Source organism: Myiozetetes cayanensis, unplaced genomic scaffold, assembly GCF_022539395.1.
Source record: "Myiozetetes cayanensis isolate MyiCay16 unplaced genomic scaffold, myiCay2020 scf3, whole genome shotgun sequence".
NCBI classification, from domain to species: domain Eukaryota; kingdom Metazoa; phylum Chordata; class Aves; order Passeriformes; family Tyrannidae; genus Myiozetetes; species Myiozetetes cayanensis.
Window position 1 is genome coordinate 29,663,682 of NW_026087521.1, and position 19,761 is coordinate 29,683,442.

Here is a 19,761-nt window from a genome sequence, read left to right on the forward strand (position 1 = left end):
ATTATTTTTACCTTTATATACAATTCACAGTGGACAAGCTAGACAAGTCAACTAAAAATATGCATAACAGTTTTTTTCATAGTTATATGCATGGAGATTCCATTACAGAAAGGCAGCTATTCTGCAACATCTATTGAAACTGCCAAAACAAAATGGTACATATACATTAAAGGATTTGGTTTTTTGTTTGGGGTTTTCTGGGGGAGGGTTGTTGGCTTTGATTTTTGGTTTTTAGAGGGGTTGGTTTTAACAGAAACTATCATCAAGCTAAGTATTCCAACAGAGCACAGACCTAGGAAATCCATACTCTTAATCCTGGAGGAAACTCCATCATATCATCGTGCCTCGACCATCTCAGATAATGTCAAGAAAATTTACAATTGCAACTTATCTCCATTTAAAGAGAATGTCCTAGTTTTGATGTTTTCAAGTACATGCAGAACCACCTTTTTCTCTCACTGAGAGATGAATAGTTCCACATAGTCCTTTCAACCTCACAAGCACCATCAGGCAGTTATCACTCAAGTACACACAAGGTCTGGTTAGATTTTCACTTTAGTCAGCCACACAAGCTCAAGCTACCTTGAGTACTTCTGTCAATATGTACATTCCCAGAAGGTATAACCGGTTCTCAGGGTCTGTGTTTGCTACAATAACCTTGCCATTTTCTACATGAGGCTATGTCTGAAACAGAATGAGAACTGAGACTATCGCAGATACATTATCTCATGTGGAAAGCCTATCTATTCCAAGAGTACAAAGTTTCCCAAGATACATGATAGCTAACTCTTGACTTGTTGACTGCCACTTGGGGATAGAAGCATTAATTTCAGACAAACAAACAAAAAACCCAAAGAAACCCCAACCAACTAAAAAGCTGTATGCACACCATTTCAGTACTTTAGCTCACCTTGTGACAGCAAAGGGCCACACGTGGTTTCCCTCTGCCCTCCCCTGACATTCCTATCACTCACACTCATGCACAGAACCTTCTGTGTACTTCCTGGAAGTTTACTGAACATGGATATATGTAAATATATATATATAAAAGTAAACCAAACTTCCTGTGGCTGTCCACAGCTTTCCAGCAAACTCACCTGTGTCACATAGATCCAAACTATAAAGGCAGTAGTTAACAACAGGCTACAGTCATCAGAACAATTTATTTGGCAAACAGAATGTGCCCAAGTAGCCATGGGGGAGGAAGGCCACCACACACAGGATGTGGGTAAAAGGCAGGCCAGTGATGGTTGAGCACCCTTGACATAAAATGTTACATAAGCAGGTCCCAGTCTGTTTAAAGGACAATTCATGCAGAACTGCTGGTGAGCAGCAAGGCACATACTCAGGTCCTACTGCTTTCAATAAAGATGTTTTCTGTGGCAGATCTTCAGCTGCACAATCAGCAACTCTATACATTTCCTCCATTTACAATTGCAATTACCAACTGTATTTGCTGATCTGTGCTGGCCCATGTGTGAAGGTATAGCACCTGTGGAAATACTTTCTGGAAAAGAGGAGCCTGGGGAAAATATACTGGAGAGGTTTCAGGTTTTTTACAGCAGCTGTAGGGGGTACCTAAGCTATCTCACTATTTTATAACAAGTTGTGTGATGAATAGTGATTTTGCCAAGGCAGGCAGGCAGAATTTGACTCTGGGACACAGAATCATATTGAAGTAAATTCAAGTGTTATGGTCCATTCTCAGATGTATGTGAAATATGCATAGTGACTACATGTGGGAAAACAAAGCTAAAAAAATATGAGATAATAGTATAAGATGTACTTCATTCATTCTGTGACCATCAGAGCAACACTGGGAAGACTTGAGGCAATTGCAGTCATTAAAATGGACTTCTGTTGAAAAATGCTAGATCAAGTGTCACAGAAGTGGAAGTGTTTAAAAACTGGTCCTAATTGTGTGAATACATATTAGGGAAAAACTAATAGGAATGTAAACCAAAGCAAATGAGATGAAAATTGCAAAAGAAATTAAGTCAAGAGCAAAAGAATAAGTAAGCAGAAGAAAGCAGGAAAAAAGGAAAATTAAATGAAATTATCAAGGACAAAATTCTTTATCTAGACCTTTTCCAAGTAGTAAAGATAGAGTTCAATCTACTTCCCGGTCACCTTTTGTTCTGTTTAGATACAAAAATAACAGCCAAAAAGAAAGAACATTGTATCATTAACCTACAAAGTAAATCCTTTTACTTGAAACCACTGATCAGAGACAATGCACAGGGTTATAATGGAAGCACTGAATTTTTTCCTGTTTTGCAGAGATTCAGGGCTAGAGTCTCATCTTGTACACCTATATGACAAACTAGAAACTAGAACTACTACGTGGAGATCCTCACATCAGACAGTCATTAGCATTAAGACTTGGTTTATTCAAACAAAGACTGTCTTGAGTTGACATTTTCATAGGACTTTTTTCCTAGCTTATGATGGAATCAGTATTTTAAGACAAAAACCTACAAAACCTAGCATGTGCTTTACGGATACTCATAGGTTTATATGTGTGACCTGAATGCTGAAAACTATCCTCCCTTTCAGATTTGGAAGGTAACTTTCTTGAGCTGACAGCTTTTCAGTTAATGCTTTAAGTTACATCAAGGTAAGCATATCTCTCAGTTACAAGTATTAGAGCTGTCTTGGAAAAAATGATGTAGTTTGTTTCACTCATTGAAGTTATTAGTACTAAGGAGCACAAAACCAGGGAGCAAGTAATCTGGAGTCTGTGACCTCCAATAGATCTCCACAAGAAAACAGATGCTGGCTATGCTAACACTAGGTTCTTGGGCCTTGTTTTTTTGGGGTTTTATTTACCAACTAGTTTTTAAAAAAAAAATCACATTTCATTAAAAGAAATTCCAGGACTGCCTACTTTTTCTTCCTATACCCATCCATAGTACCAGGCAGAATTGTTTTCAAAACCTCTCATAAAAGTGATTCACTGACCCATATTAATAAAAAATAAACACAACCTCTTGTACTGAGGATTCTGAAGATCCTCATGTAGGTTCATACTCCTGCCATTCTCCAGATGAAAGTAAGTGTGATGTACAGTAAAGGAGTGTTACCAAGGAGTTTCCTTGAGCTGCTAAGGAACTTGTCACACAGACCTTGTTACACTTCAAAGCTACATTAGAACAAAGCAGTCCTGCCCTCCCGGACTGCAGAAAGCTGACAGTTATCAAATCCACGCAAGAAGAGATTCACATGTACTTTTCTACTCTTAATTTCCACCAGTCAGTGGGCATGTGAACTTGCTCTACATAACACAGATGATACACTCAAAACAATGCATTTTTCCTCCTTTCTTACCTTTCCCTCTCTCATAGTAGTCACCTTCAGCACATCCTCCCAGCTCACAATAACCGATTTTAACTATCTTCAGCATCAGTCAACATACTCCTAATCGCCAAGAAAGAATACCAAGCTTCTCAAAGGACTAAACAAACTGTTTTTATAGCATTCATTCAGGATTTAAAAAAAAAAAAAAAAAAAAAAAAAGAAGCAGCTCCTTTTTCTAGTAAATAAATGGTGACAGGTCCCTTATTTTAAGACATTTAATTCACTGGCATTTGCTTGTATTTGTCAATAAACTTGTAAGGCATGTTCTCAAAAGTGAAATGATTTTTAAGCTTTTGGGGTTTTATCTCTTTGATTTTGCTGTCTGGCTAACATTTGAGAGCTCTCTTTTGTCTACAAGCATCCAGGGACATCCTCAGCAGATCTTGTTTCCTGTGTTTGTACAAAGCTATAACTGACTAACACAATAAAAGTAACAAAAGATACAGAATGTAAGAAAATAAAGTGAAATAAAGCATGAAACCTCAAAAATTACTCTGTAGATGCAAGAAATATGTCTGTATATGATCAGATACTCAACTAGGCACCAAGGCCATCACTCCAAATGACCTTCTGCCTTTGATGGATCCCAAAGTTCCTTAATTACACACTCCCTTCTTGCAATTACTATAGACTCCCTGCTGACCTTCTAACCTCCCTGTGCCATTTGTACCCCTGAACCCAGGGCTTGCTCTGAAATGTAACACAACAAAACTGCATACAGGGTGTCAGGAGCCATTAAGCAGTGCTCTATGGATACTCTGGGTTGTACATGCCCCTAGTACACCCAGAAAAAGGCTTAACTGAGGGTGAAAAAGCAAAGCAGAGTGGAGGGGGAGAACACACTCCACAAAATAATGCAAAAAAAAGATGGAACTTGAGAAGCAGGAGTGAAGCTGTGAAGGAAGTAGTGCAGAACTTGGGGATAGATGCCTACAGGATAAAATGAACACAAGTACCTGGTTTCACTTCAGATGATTAAGGCACATCTCCAGAGCAATTTTTAAAATTCTCTTGTTACATCTCTTGTACCTTTATATCTACATTCAAGTCATTTTTTCCTCCCTAGCTTTTACAGCATTGGTCAAATATAAGCAAATGGCTTATATATGCAAAGCTGGAAGACAAAATTATTCATAATAGTTCATAGCAATATCTTTTTGACTTCCATTATACTAAGCTCAAGTTCAGCATCAAGGAGAACAGATCCTACAAAATGAAGGGATTTACTTAAAATAAATATAAGGCAAGGTTACTGAGTCACTAGTTTGGTTTTCTATTGCCTCACTCACAATAAATAGTATCTTACCTCAGCAGCAATCCGACTAATGTTTGGATGTATTCATGAAGCAAGGCACTGTTCAGTAAAAGAGCAGTAACTGACTGGTGTATTTTTGCAGGTATATTTTTTGAATGCACAAACCTATGAAATTTTAAAACCTTGAGAATAAAAACATCTTTTTGCTAATTTTTGAGGGTAGCTCCATCTAGGAGTGGGAAATGCATTCAGGGAGGACAAGATCTCAAAGGACAATTCTACTTGGCCTCTTTTTCTCTCTTTTCACATCCATACTTCTCTGAACTCCCTTGGTAGTTATACGACGAGTGTCACATTTGCTTCGAATCCATGAGGATGAGGAAGAACATAAGCTTGAGGTTTCTGAGTCAGCTTGGAGGACACTCTATGCAGTTATAGGCAACCAGCTGGCTATGACCACCTCTTTGTCTCCACACAGTCCCTCCCAAGGAAACTATAGGCATGTCCCACAAAAGTGCACCAGCGCCCATGCATGGCTCTGCTTCTTCTTCTGAAAACCTTGCCAGCATCATTAGTGAGGAGAAAGCAGCCATAATGTTGGGTATGCTGTAGGCCCTCAAAGTCTGTGCTTGCCTGGGCAGAAGGTGAAACAAGAGGTAAGAGAAGGTCCTGAGAGCATCAGGACAGAAAGGCCTTTGCTGGTGGCTCAGGCTGGGCACTCTGTCAGTCAGGTAATGACTGATGACACAAAGTCCAAGTGGAAGCTGCAATGAAAGTTCACAAGGCTCATCTAGAAGAGGCAAAGGCTCAGTTTAAAGGCACTCAGGGATTTCTGAGTGGCCACATATGTGATGCAGACTGTAATGTACCAGTGAGGGGCCAGAGAGGGAAGGGAGAGAAAAACGAGAAGTGAGACATTCAAATTGGTACAGAATAGAAGAGGGTCTTGTGCTGAGGAGTTTGCGAATTGCTAAATAATAGGTAGTTGAGACAACTTTTATGTGCAGTAGGTACATGTTTTTCAGAAAAATTGTTTTCAGTGCACATGGTCCCTTCAAGTAATGAAGAGCAATAGTTTACAGGAATAGAATTCAAACAGGCAAGAAAGGTTATGAAAAGAGAAAGGTTTAAAACTTCTCATATTTATTCCATATAAAGTATATTATTCTCAATCCAATGGTATTTGAGCAACTATTAAAACGTGAAACATGAAAAAAGTAAAACAAAAACAACCATATTTGTGATCCCTCATCTTTTCTACTCCCTCTGTTACACAGTGTGTTCGGTATAGGTTTGAACTGGGTTTTGGATAACGCAGTCAAGAACTAAGGACAGTCGTTTGTAAAGTACAACATATAGGTAAAAACTCAGAAGAATACAGACTTACTGTTCTCAAATGCTCACTTCTCCAGTAATTTCCAAGGACTATACAAAGTCAACACACCTCAACCCAAAGACAAGGTTGTATATACCCAAATATCCAAGAATAAGCACAAGATAGAGATGTCTCTCAAGTACAAGTTACATTTGATTCTCTCTTCCATCACATGTATCACCTTCTTTTAAAACATTAAATGCTCCTACACACATCCAATGAACTCCATTCTATTTTCTGTAGGCTAGTAGAAAGTGACTAGAATACAAAGTTGGATTTTTTCAGGTCCCAAAAATACACCTTTACTTTGCAGAGTGATTGCAAAAAAATTGAACAACCTCTACTTAAATTCTCAGTAAGATTTACAACATCGTATTTTTACAGTATGCACGTCACACAGACTTGTCCTCAGCATTTCAATAAATAGTGACGTGGTAAAGTTCTAGATATGAGTCTTCATGACTTCTAGGCAAAAAATTATAAAATTCAGCAACACAAACAACTGTTTTGATAGACAGTTATGTGATACTATTTCTCCATTATCAGTTTGGAAGACATAATAAATTCTATGAAGGGATAAGTAAAGAATGCATATCGTTGCAGCTTTGATTTGTTTGCTCAATTCAGTTCTTAAGAAGTGTTTCATAGACATACTCCCACTGAAATTAGCAGGAAACTTCCCGTTCCCTTTTATGAGAAAGTAGAGGAAGAAAAAAAAACAACACTAGCTCCCCTCCCATCATCTCAAGCACCATTATTCCTCACTCATAATCACAGTATCTGTTAAGCTATAAACACATAACTGATGCCGACTGACAGCATCATTTTATCAAATCAATAGCTTACTGTGTTTCTAAGTCATGCTTTTTCCCCTGTTATAATGCTCTTGGTGTTAGGAGTTACATCAACCAACTATATTACTGGCCAGCAACAGATCCTTTGAAAGCAGCATTTGTATATCCCACCAAAAAAGTAGCATCATGACTGCACACTGCTGATGCCAAGACATTTCATGACCAACTATTTGGAACGATGCCCAAGAATTTCCAGCTTAGCTCTCCGGCAAAGGCATCCCACCACATTTCTTTTAGGGAGGAGAATATGAATGGAGACAGGAAGCAGTGATCAACATGCTTACCAAGCCACCACAGATGCTGAAGACAGCCATGTGCGTCTCCTGGGCATTGACATGACCGCGGTAGAAACAGTGGCGCAAATCAGGGGAGGACTGCTTCTTCGGGGCGCCGACGTGCACCACCGTGTACTGAGCAGAAACGAAGCCTGCATCAGCACTCAGGTTGAGCTGGAAGACCTGCCCGTATGCACTGAGTTGGTAATGTGTTCGGAAAGCAGCAGGCTCCAGCGGTGCCTCCAAGCTCCTTTTCCTCCTTCTGAAGTGATGCGTGTGCGGGAAAACCTCTCCAAACTCATTCACTCTAACAGGTGTGATGATCTCATAGGAGGAGAGCTGCTTCACTAAGGACTCTGCAACAGAGCGCAGGAGGCTCAGCCTGCCGCCGCAGCACAGCAAGCCCTCGCTGGCATCCGCATGGCTCCTGGCACGGCACTCGTGGCGCCAGCCCGGGCTCCGGTGACAGGCGGGGGGCGGGGGGCAGCCGCCAGCACGCCCGGAGAGACCCCGCGGCGACCGCCCGGCCCCGCCGCCCCAGGGCCGCCCCGCTGCCACCGGGCGGCAGCTCTGCCTCCTCCCGCCCGCCGGGGGCCGGGAAAGGCGGCTGCCCCGCGGGGCACGGCGTACTCCGCAGGGCCAGGACCCCCGGGACGGTCGCCGCCTTTGTTGCCGCTCGCTTACCTTGTCCCGGGTGGAAGCGGACTCCCCACGACGCGGTGAGGAGCAGGGAGAGGGGGCACAGCAGTCCCGCCAGACGCCTCGCCCCCCGCATGGCTCGCTCCGCGGCTGCCGTGCCCGCAGCGCCCCCGGGCCGCCGCTGCCTCAGCGCCTGTCGCCCGCCCGGGCCGGCCGCGCACCGCGCCGCTCCTCCATGCGCCCGCGCCCCGCCTCGGGTCGGGTCGGGTCGTGTCGTGTCCCGCCGCCCCCGCGCTCCCCGCACACACCCGCGGGAAGCCGCCCCGCGCCCGCGCTCCCCGCTCTCTCTCCTCCCGCCCCTCGCCTCCGCTCCCCCAGCTCCCTCTCCGCCGCCGAGGTGGGCGAGGGCGGCCCTTGTCTTCCAGTCCCTGCCTCCGCCTCCCGTGCCGCTGCCCCCGCGGCCGGCGGGGCGGCGCGGAGGTGCCCGCTACCCTCAGGCGGGGCCATCCCCGCACTCCACCGCGGGCCGGGCCCGGCCCGCCCCCAGGCCACGAGCCGCCCAATGGCGGGGTAGCACCCCCTCCCGCCCGCCCCCGGGGTGGGCTGGGCGGCCCGGGGGGTTCGGCCCCGTCCTGGCGGGCCCTGAGTGGCGGGGCAGCTGGTGGTTCTTCGCCAGGGAGGTGTCGCTTCAGCGAAAGTGTGGTCTTTTGAGAAGCCTGGCAACGCCGAACTAGCCCCAGGAGCGGCAGAGGCCGCGTGGTGAAATCCAGGGGTGTCAGTGTCCCACAGGATCAGTGTCACCCACACGCACCCGCGGCCCATCACCGTGCCCTGCCGCTCAGCTCTGAGGTGAAGACGTTTCCCCACGCAGTTGCGATGGAAGGGCAACTCAAGGCAGAGCCTGACACCATGGTGTACACAGATGGGACTTGTTTTAACGCCGGGTCCCCCATTTAGGTTGTTCTCTCTGGGCAAAGTCTTCATGAAGCTGCTTGTCCCAGCATTCAGGTAGCCCAGCAGCCTTTGCATGGAGCTTGTGGATTATTTGCCTTACTTAAAACAGGTTGTTAGGAGGCCATACTTTTCACCTGAAATGAGGGAATGGGCACATCAGGTACTGAGTGAAGCTATGTGGTACTGGAAGAGCCTCCACTACTCAAGTTATGCATCCCCTGTCATGAGTCCAGGACTGTAGAAGGGATATCTGGATTGTTCCAATGTATATTGGTATCCAGCATAATTTTGAGAATACTGAGTCTTGTTGGGATTACCAAATTTTCTTATTGACTAGTCAGAAGAGGGAAACTCTCAAATGCATATTAAACTGTTTTCTCTGTGCAGGGTCACTGATAAGCACTGTCATATGAAAAGAAACAAATATTTGAAATCTGAAGACTTCTGCAAAGTGAGAGCACACAGAAAGCCTATGTTTCCAAATATCATGAATATCAAAGTAATCCAACAGGAAGCCAGCATTCCAAACTATTTATTTTAAACTGCACACACTGGAGAAGACTGATCATGATATGTAAGTGAAACTCCAGTTCTGAGAATTGGGTGTGAAAAACAATAGGAGGTAGGAGGAGAGAGCTCCATCCTTCTCCCCACAGAAGCATGGAGATACAAGCCTCATTTTGGTATCTGGAGATGTTGTAGAAAACTGACCTATGGGCAGAGTAGAGCAAAAGTAGAGCAAAGTTTAAAGATGAATGCTTTGAGTTTACTTGCATAAAATGTATGAACAATAGGAAGGCATTAAATTGAGAAGAGTAATTGTTGCACATGCCTCAGATTTCTCCAGCAAATGAGAATTTTCCCCTTTCTTAAATCTTACTTGTTGAAGCAGTAATCAGAGTGTAGCAAGTTATCTCCTTCCTAGGCAAACAGTTGTCAGTGATGAAGTGAATGGGTACTACTTCATTAAACACAAGCAAATACCCACTGATTGAGATGTGATGTTTCACTTGTTTGTGATTTGCAAAATTACTTGTTCTAAAAATAAAGCACTAAAGCGCTAAACATCAGGAAAGTCAAAGGTTCAATGTTCTCACTTCAAGAACGAAGCTTTGTTGTAGATCACTTCAAAGCAAGTATAAGATGACTCAGTTTTTTAACAATGTATATATTTTCATTATTTGAGAAAAGGCAACACTTATTTCAAATGTGAACATTTAAAAAACCAATAAAATTCCTTTTCTTAAATCTCATTTTAATGTGCTTAACTTTCCCTATATTTTTCATTAAAATGGAACACCAGCTCTTCTATAGTAAACACTGAAGGTCTATTCCTGCCTAAAGATCAGCTGTTCAGAGAAATTTAAAATTGACATAATTTATTTAGATTGCCAGTTGTTCCAGTAGCTCCTGTCAGCGCCATGGACAAAACCCCGTGCCAACTAAGCCTTTTTTTTCCCTAACCTTTCAACTGAAACAAAAATTAATCTTCCAAACATGAATCTCGCAATTCAGGTAATGTCAGGCCAGACAACTGAACACCTTTTTATACTCAGCAGCCACTATGCTTTCAGAAACCACTGAAACTCTACATGTATTAGGCACATGTCTGATTTTCAAATGCAAGATGGGTTAACTGCACAGGAGCAAAGTACAATAAATGGGGATTTTTTTAAGGCAGTTCTAGTATTTATGTTACCTGAAAGGCTTTGGGCAATAAGCTGTGGTCATTCAACATGACCTCTACCCATATGGCATCAGTTTGAATCTTGTGAGGAGCAAATATAATGCTGCATATCAAAGCAAAGGGTATATTTCTAATACAAAGAAGTATAAGTATATCAGAAAGTTCAGAAACCAGGAAAATAATATGTTTGCTATGACTTTAAGAGGTAGAAAGACAGAGACAAGCACAAGGATGAAACAAAGATGAAGATTAATGGAAGCTGTTTAAAGGAACAGAACTGCAAAAAACCCCATACTGTAGTATTACAAATAAAAAAATTTTAAAAGAGGGGTTGAGGACTGGAGTAAGGGCACAGAAAGGTTATGCAGCCTCCATCCTTGTTGATACTCAAAATTCAATTGTTCAGGAAGCCCTGAGCAATCTGAACTAACTTTGAAATTAGTCTTGCTTTGAGTAGGAGGTTGACATAGGTGACCTCCAGAGATTCCTTCCAGTCCAGATTATTATATGTTTCTATGAAATAAAGAAAAAAGGGTTCCTGGAGAAAACTGAGAAGACTGAAGTGGAGATGAAGAAGAGAATCATTAGACCTATTAAAAGAACAGAGATGTAGGGGGAAAAAAGCAGAAGAAAATAGGTTACAAAGAAACAGAAGAGGAAGAAAGAAGATGCAACTGAGAATGTTTGAAAAGATTTTTTTTAAGGCTAGAAGTTAGAGACTGGTAAAGCTCCAGCTAAGGAAGTGGAACTATGCTGGTTTGCATCTGCAAATGCAGTCCAGCAATGTAATGTATTCTGACTTCATTAAATCTGCATTGCCATTAAAGCTTGCTACTGAATAGTTGCCTTTAAAATGCCTCCTACATTAGTGAAATACATCCATCTATTTACAGTATTTATTCTTTTCACTTATTTCTCTCAATGGATATGTTTAGAAAGAAGTATGTTGCGCCAATTACTTTGTAAGTGAATAAAATAGAAGGATATTCTGTGCCCACTGAAACCACTTGCCCTCCTTGGAGTTTCACTAGGATTACAATTATGTCATGATTATTCAAATATTTGTATTGTGCACTTAACATGCTGCAGTAGATAACGCTTACCAGATAAAACCGTAGGATTTGGAAAAATGCATACTGAATAGTTAATGAATTTCTTCCTTAGGTCCAGTACAGCGTACCACAGATTAGCTATTAAATCTTTTCACTTGTGATTGCCTCCAATTTTTAAGTGGTCTTTTGTGAGTGATTTTGACTTAAAATCACAAAGTGCAAAGTAATAGAGTTATAAAAGTCAGTTGTTCAGAAAGGAAAAGGCACCATTTAAGTAAGTGAAATTGTTATAAAAACTAAGACTTATTACAAATTTTATTTCAAAATGGAAACTATATGAAGTATATCTTTTACTTCCTTATTGTTATATCTTGGCATTTTTCTGTCTGAATGAACACAATTTAAATCAGACCTTCAGGCTCTTATTTACTGATCTTGTCAGGACACTAAATATATTGGACAAATCTGCCCAGTTTACAGTCAGTTCTCTTATTCATCAACTTGTCTGATGCTTATCCTGAGATATTTATACCATATGTATACACACCATGAAGCCACCTGACCTGCAGTACCGGGTCAAGAGTGGCCTGAGTTCCCATTGCTCAAAGCTACTGTCTTCTGGAGCAAGCTGCCCTTGTGCAAACACTGAGCCTTGCAGCGAACCTGATGTCTATCGCATGACCCTTCCCATCTGTGCTCCACCATGCCTCCTGCACAACTCCATCTGCCGTCAGCCACAGGATCTGAGGAAGGATGTCTAGCCGGGTCAGTTGGTAGTCTGTATGCATTGGCAGCTGGGCTGTTCCTGCATGACCAGGCACTTCACTGCGGATATCTTTGGCTTTTCTCATGAAATTCAGAGCAAGCAGCAACATCCTCAAGTCACTATTGGAGACTGCCTTTCTGCAAGGGCTCCGGGCATACTCCAATAACTTAAAACTGACATAGGTTTGATGTTATTCACCCTATCCTGAACCCTGGTCTCTCTTCCTTTGCCTTACACCACACCATCCTTGGTTCTCAGCTTTTCCTCTCAGAGTGCCTGTCCACCCACCAGCCCAGATGCAGCTCCAGGATTTAGACAGGAAGGGGAAGATCTGGCCATGAAAACCCCACAGTACACAAGGGCAGCACATATGTTGCAATTAAATATAAATATATTGTCACTGATATGACTAAACTAGAGGTTAAATGAGTATAGGGTCCGAATAAAGGGCATTTAAAATAAAATTATCACTGGTCAAGCGTGAAGCAAAAAAAAACCAACCCACACTTGATAGCATAGCACAGTTCTAAGGTCTTCTCTAGTCCTGAGAGCAGGATGGGAAGGTCTGCAAGCTTTGTATTACATAAAGGAGGGTGTGAGGACAGCAGGGATACTATGTGAGATGCTCTCAGGTGAGCCTCGAAGTTAACCCTGGTAGGGTCTCATCCACCCTTGCTGGCTGGAGCTGGAGTGGACTGTCCCTTCAACCAGTCTGGTCACTCCAGAAAGAGCCCAGAAGCACATCTATAGATACTGAGGAGACCAGAGCACAGGGGAGAAATTTAGGAGAACCCTGTAGGTGAACTCATGAACCCACAGCATTTAAAGGCAGTGAAACCAATGAAATTTTACAGAAATCATTAGAAATCTTTAGGCATTTTGAACCACATTTTAAATTGATGCAACTGTTTGATATTGTAATCTTTTTCATTCTTATGTTCACTTGAAAACTCTTCTGGGGAAAAAAATATTTTGATACATACTGTAGAGGAGGAAAAAAAGGATTTATTTTCCCCTACAGTATGTATATATTTCCACTACTATCTACATTCACACTGCAGTAGCTTTTCAAAAATGCTGACTTACTCTAAAGTTAATGTCTGCACATTTACTCATTCCTTAATCAAAGGTAACTGAAGGTTTGATTCCTTTTATATTATTTAACATGAAGTTGTTAGTCAAGTTTTATCCTGTGTAATACAGGCTTACATAGCGACTGAAAAGCACTGAAAATCATACTATGTAATTGCAACTTGCTTCACTTAGTTTTTAGTGGGATCCTGAATTATTTTATATGAATAATTTTGCAGCATTGTCTATGAAATACTAACTTATTGGTAAAAGGTGTTGTTTGCAAGCAAATATACACCAAGCAGTCCTAACTACTAACTTAAGAAGCTTATTATTGATTAAAATTATTTCTGTGCATTATAAGTGAAGACAGACACTTTGATGTCATTACAAATCCCCTGGAATGGAAAGTGAAGAGGCATATGCCAGCTACAAGGTATTATTATGTGCAAGCAAGCACCATGGATGTACTGAGGCTCAGTGTCCCAAGACAGAAGCAGACTGATCTGTGCATTCTGCTAACCCTGAGGAAGGAATCCTGCTCTGACCTTCACCCCGCCTTTGTGCTCCATCTGCACAGAGCACCTGTTGTATTGGACAAAGGAATTTCAAGGGGAGGCAAATGCAGGCCACCACATACTCTTAGAGAAGTGTGCCTCAAAAAAAAAAACACCTCTAACCTGAGAGGTACAAATGATCCCATATAAATAATTCAGAAAAATTAGAAATACTGAAGTTTGAAGACAAAGGCATGTGCACTCTGTGAAAAAAGCATGCTTTTAAATTTTTTTTTTTTACTCAGAAGCACACTGCAGCTGTTACTCTGGCTGGAGAGAAAGTATTCCCTACAGTAAAGAGACATAGGGCCCAATTCATCTCTCATATCAACACTGTTAGTTATGCCAGAGATAGTTTGGCTCACATAGCACTCTCCTAGCTACCAGCCTTTTCCAGAGTTCCAGTCTCAGTAGTATCCTAAAATTAGTCCACAAGAGAACATAAATTTAACATTCCAAGACACAAACAGCAGTCATAAAATTGGGCATCAAATTGTTAATAGAAAGTGAAATGGTTCCTAATTGTGCTAACTCAAATCTGTGTTGGCCCTGTGGTACCCTGTGCCATTTAGAAATGCTGGCATTATCAGGAATTAAAATCCTCAAAACCAGAGATTTGTAATAAAGTATATGTCTGTGTGAGTGAACTGCACTAAGACTAAAAGGATCCAGAGGCATCTGAACTTCATTCACTCTGCTATGTGTGGCTCTGTAGCATGGTAAAAAGGATTACTTAGAGCACAACACTAGCATCGTGGGACATCCTCATATCCCAGTGTTGTGTTTCAGAGGAGGTATGAGCTTGTTTTGCACTAATTTCACATTTATAGTCATATTGTACAAATGTGGGAACTTCACAAATTCGTGGATCTTTGTAGTATCTCACTGGGCAAGATATTCTCATTCATTGTTAGAATACCATTCACATGTGAGAATTTGTAACTCTGACTTATGCCACTGCTGAAGACAAAAAGGGAGAGAAATATGTATAGCATTAACAGGCTATTCTTGGAGAGTCTGTGCTTCATGTCTTGCAAGAATCTTATAGGAAAAAAGTTGTCAGCTCTCTGCCAGTTGATAGTCACTGAATTAGCATACCAGAAACTACTGTCTTCTTTCTGGTTTGTTTGGGGTTTTTTTTTTCAGATACAGGATTTTTTAATCTTCCTTCAGACACTTCTTTTCCCAGCTGTGAGACTCACAGGAAAAATATCAAACTGATCACCAAGACAAAGGATGGATGAGGGCTTCCATGGCAAAGTAATACAAAGCTGTCTGTAAAGAATTATATTGTGTCTCCACCTTTACTAATTCTGAAAGATTATCTCCTGATAGCCAAATTGAACATACTGACTTTGCAGAAAGTAGTGATGTCCTAACTAGGCAAGGAGATTACAGAGAAATTGTTATTCTGATAAATAAATCTAAATTCAGGAGATGATTTTGGCTTAATTTAATTTCAGATTTACAAAACTAATTAAGAAAGAGCAATGTTTTATCCCATCCAGCAGTTACAGAATTCATCCAGGAGAAAATCCATGTTTAATTCTGTTTCTTCCAAAGGAAATTTGATCTTGTGTTTCCATTAACTGTTCAATAAAGTGGGCATGCTTGTTGCTCATTTTCTTGATGATGTTCCTCTGTATATTACACTCATTTCCCTATCAGAAAATCTGTTACAGTGTAGCAGTTAGATCAGCTTTCTGTTGCATGGTTTCATATTTCATGAAGGCACCAACACAAAACGAACACAAGGATCCCATGTCATTCTTGTTGAAGTCTCTGAGTCAGCGTTCTTGGGCAAAACTTCTTTCTCACCAGCTTGAAAGAAATGGTATCAATCTGGAAGCTTTTCCAGTTCTTTTACAGCCTCTAGTCCAAAATTCTGAGGAAAAAAATATTTAGATCAGGTTTGAACAAAAGAACAAAAATTAAAAAAATGGTTCAACCACTGAACAAAAAGGGTAATAAGTTTTTATAGTGCCTAGCAGGATCCAAAATATATACCTTGAGTATCTGTGGTCCTGAACCGATTTGAAATTCAGACTGCTGAATGGACAGGTCACCAAGTGTACTACATTTATAAGTTGTGGGAATTGGGTGTAGAAGTACAAGGGTACCTCCCTCAGTGCTTCAAAAACTGATTTAATAAGAACTTGCAATATTTTCTTGAGATTCCACTGTTCCACTTTGTGTAAGACTTACAAAGCAACTTCCAGCAAATGAGAGGTACAAAACTGAGGCGTTTGTCTAAAGCTGGTATTGAGAGACCATATGTGTGCTTTCTGTAACTTTGGGCACAAACGTTAATATTACAAGCAAAATCAAAATAACTATTACTGACAATCCTAAAACTTTCTTGCCAAGCAACGAGTGTTGTATTGTAGACTCTGCTTGTTAAGCACTGAGGCAAAATCATCAAGTCATTGGATTTCAGACCTTGCAGAGTCAAAAAATGGACAATATTTGAATAATAGTAATTTGAATAAAATTACTTTGAATCTGAGCAAACCTTCATTCCCTTTTTATCTTCATAAGACTAATCCCGTCTTCTTTTAAACATTTTCATTTATAAAACTAGGGAAATATTAAGCTTCTTTACTCAATGATGCATTTCCTACTAAAGAATGAGAAACCCTTAGTTCTACTGTAATTTTGACATTAGTCTCTCACACATACATAAAGATAAGCTCTCTCATTACACTTTGAGACAAAAATGAGCTCTTTTGTTTGATACTTAATAAAATTGTAAGACTGTTCGCTAGGCACAAATTACTTAGAGTCCTGAAAGGGACTTAAATGGCTGTCAGAAAAAGTGCTTTATTCACATGCACATTTCCTCCCAAAAACTGCTGCTATAAAACATGGAACTGCAAATAGGTGCATATAGTGAGTTACCGGGAAATTGGCCATTCTTTAAAACTGGCCACATCAAATCAGAGCTCACAGGGAGAAATTACACATGACGTTGTCATATTTACACTCCTGTGAAACTGTTCAGGCAAAAATAGTAGTTATGGTAATTTCTGAATGGCTGTCTCTTTCTGTTTCTAGAAGACATGGACAATCTACAACCTAATTTATGCATAATGAGATGATATTATTACAGATACTATGCCATGCTCCATGGCTTGGTATCTTATTGGCAATTAACCCTACAAAAAACAAGTGCAAAGTGAGTAAAAAAAAAGGTAAAAGATCTAAAGTAAATTCAGTATTTGGATTTAGCATAGAACCAAACTAAATTATAAGCAAGAAAAGTATAATTCTTAAAACCCAAGTAATCAGATTCTGAATTTTTCAATTCATAAACACAGCAGTTGTAACGAACTAAAATTAGCAGAATATTCCAGGGAAAACACCTAGATTAAAAAACAGGCTACAGAAACAGTTACAATCTTGTCAGTAGTATGTCAAAATATCAGCTGAAGTCCATCTCTGTTCTGCACAGCAGGTGGTAGAAGGAAATCATCTGATACAATGACCCTAAGTTAGCAGGTGGTGGCATCAGTCAGGCTTTTCATAAAAAGCAAATTGGCCTCATCAGAAAGTTTAACACTAACATAGAAAAACACTATTCCTCCTTAACATGTGTTTTAGTGAGTCATTTCACAAATAATTGAACTAGTTATGGTGGCTCAAAAATATTGAAGTAAGAATTCATAAGGTTGTCACTATACATATCAGTGTTTATTACTTACTTTCCTTAGGGTTTTTTTCTAGTACTTAGTCTATAATTTGCTCTGTAAAATAAGTGTAAAAACTGCCTAATGTCCATTACCCTGTATTTGTTATCTCACAGGACTCCATGAATCTGTGTATGCACACTGTCTGTGTGCAAATTTCTCTGCTCTCAGATTGCCATAAAGGACCGTGCTGGCAACTCTCCTCTTCCTACAAGATAATTGCATTGCATTGCAACAAGATAATTTTACTTTAAAATATCCAATCATATTCTTCAATGAAGTAATGTCATATGCTCTGTTATCCCGTTTTTCTAAACAATATTTTTGTATTATTTATTTTCATTCTATTTATATATTTATATTATTATTTATTAATTTATATTATATTTATATTTATTTATAATTTTCACCTTTCTTGCTATTCATTTACTAAGATATATATTCAGTACATATTCCTTCAAATAAACAGATTTTTGAAATGCAATAGATACACCTCTACGAGTTCTTTATGTATAATGTATTTTCCAAAATATGTAACTTTGTTTTCAATAATGATATTCCTCTAAATTTCTGTTTCTAAAGGATTTTGTTGATAAATGTACTCTTTTTTGTTTTGTTTTGTTTTGTTTTTAACACACACATTGCTCTCATAGCTGACTCAAGGCTGCACACTACCTTTAGTATTAGGTTTTGGTTTTTTTTTTACTCATAAATTTTGGCTATCAGATACTGTCCTGATTTTGAACATTTTGCATCCAACTTTCTTAAAACCATGCTGTGGAGGACTATCTTCTATAGTTGCTAAAAGATAATTTTTTATAATATATGGAAATTTTTCCTACAGATTTTAGCAGTCTGCTTGGACACAGAAAGCTTGAATTAGTGAATGCACTAACAATATTCTCTTATCTTCACTCATTATATAATACTTCAGGTGTAGGAAAAGACTCTCAGAAATATGGCAAGCACATTATCTATCTTGAATTAGAAACTAACCTGTGTTGCTTGCATACTACTATTATTACTGACCTTATTCTTCTTTGGAAAATAATCATCTCCTTCCACATTTAGAGAATGCCCAGGACTAAACTGTTCTGAGAATTGCACCATGCTTGCCCAGTGAGCTCAGCCACCTTTGCCTGATACCACTGTCATTTACAGACAGATGCTTAATACCTTGCAGAGGCACACTTCAAATAATTATCTGTAACTTTATTACAGTGTCTCAGAGATGAAAACTATTACCTGCCAATGCTGACTGTGACAGACCATTAAACAATCAGAAATCTATCTTACTCGGGTCATTCCTTCTAGTAAGTGACAAAGTAGCTAGAACTTGATCTCTGTGACCATGGGAAAAAGCCTACACAGCAGCAAATAGATCCTTACTTGAACTACTAAATCTGAATATATCTATATACCTATATATATGTATAGGAAGATCTATTATGGTATAGTAACTAACAATAAGAACTGTTTATCACACACATAGGAGACAGTCCTTTCAGTATAGTATTATGGATCATGTTGCTTCAGCTTTGCTAAATTTATTCCCTGTAGTTCTCCATTTTCTGTTATAAAATCTTTGACTTTCTGAAAATGCCTCTGCCTATATACACTGCCTATACACACAGCATGACTAAACATAAACTGTCAAGTTACATTCACCACATATATCCATTTAATGTATCTTAATGTTTTTGGATTTGTGTAGTGCATCAAAATAAAAAATAAAACACAAAACTTTATGAAATAAAATTAAATTATGTGAAATTTCTTTTTAAACTGTAGCATCTGCTAGGTAGCATTATTTTATTAAATACTCTGGACCTTGATTAATGTACTTTTTATATAAGTAGATGTCATAGGAATGGAGGTAGCAGCAGAAAGCTTCAAATTTTTGAAACAGAAAGTTCTGAAGTTAGATAATTAGAAAGTTGTATCCTCTTACAAGAGGTTTAAAAGTAAAAGTAGACCAAATGTCATGTATCCTACATGGGTTCTTGCCAAGAAAATAGCCTGGCAGAAGATTAGAGGGATCAGCAGTTATCCCAGTGACCTGACAAAAGGGTGGTAAGGTGGATTGACATCAGGGTAGAGGTGAAAAGTAGGAACAGAGCCACTGACCATCCATGTTCAGAGACAAGAGGGCAGGACACCGGGCAGGATCACAGAATATTCTTCTTGCCCTTATTACAAGGCAGAGCAGGCTGAATGCAGCAAACATTTCTTT

The 19,761-nt window shown here is 39.9% G+C and overlaps 1 protein-coding gene across 1 annotated transcript in view; it reads right to left on the minus strand.

Annotated features, from left to right (window-relative positions):
• ADAMTS20 (ADAM metallopeptidase with thrombospondin type 1 motif 20) overlaps positions 1-7,908 on the minus strand; it is a 94,216-nt gene extending 86,308 nt beyond the window's left edge. The window contains 2 exon segments of the mRNA XM_050324484.1: positions 7,126-7,472; positions 7,801-7,908. Of these exon segments, the coding sequence (XP_050180441.1) occupies positions 7,126-7,472; positions 7,801-7,891 (438 nt within the window). The 5' untranslated portion in view covers positions 7,892-7,908.
• Between the last annotated feature and the right edge of the window lie 11,853 nt (positions 7,909-19,761).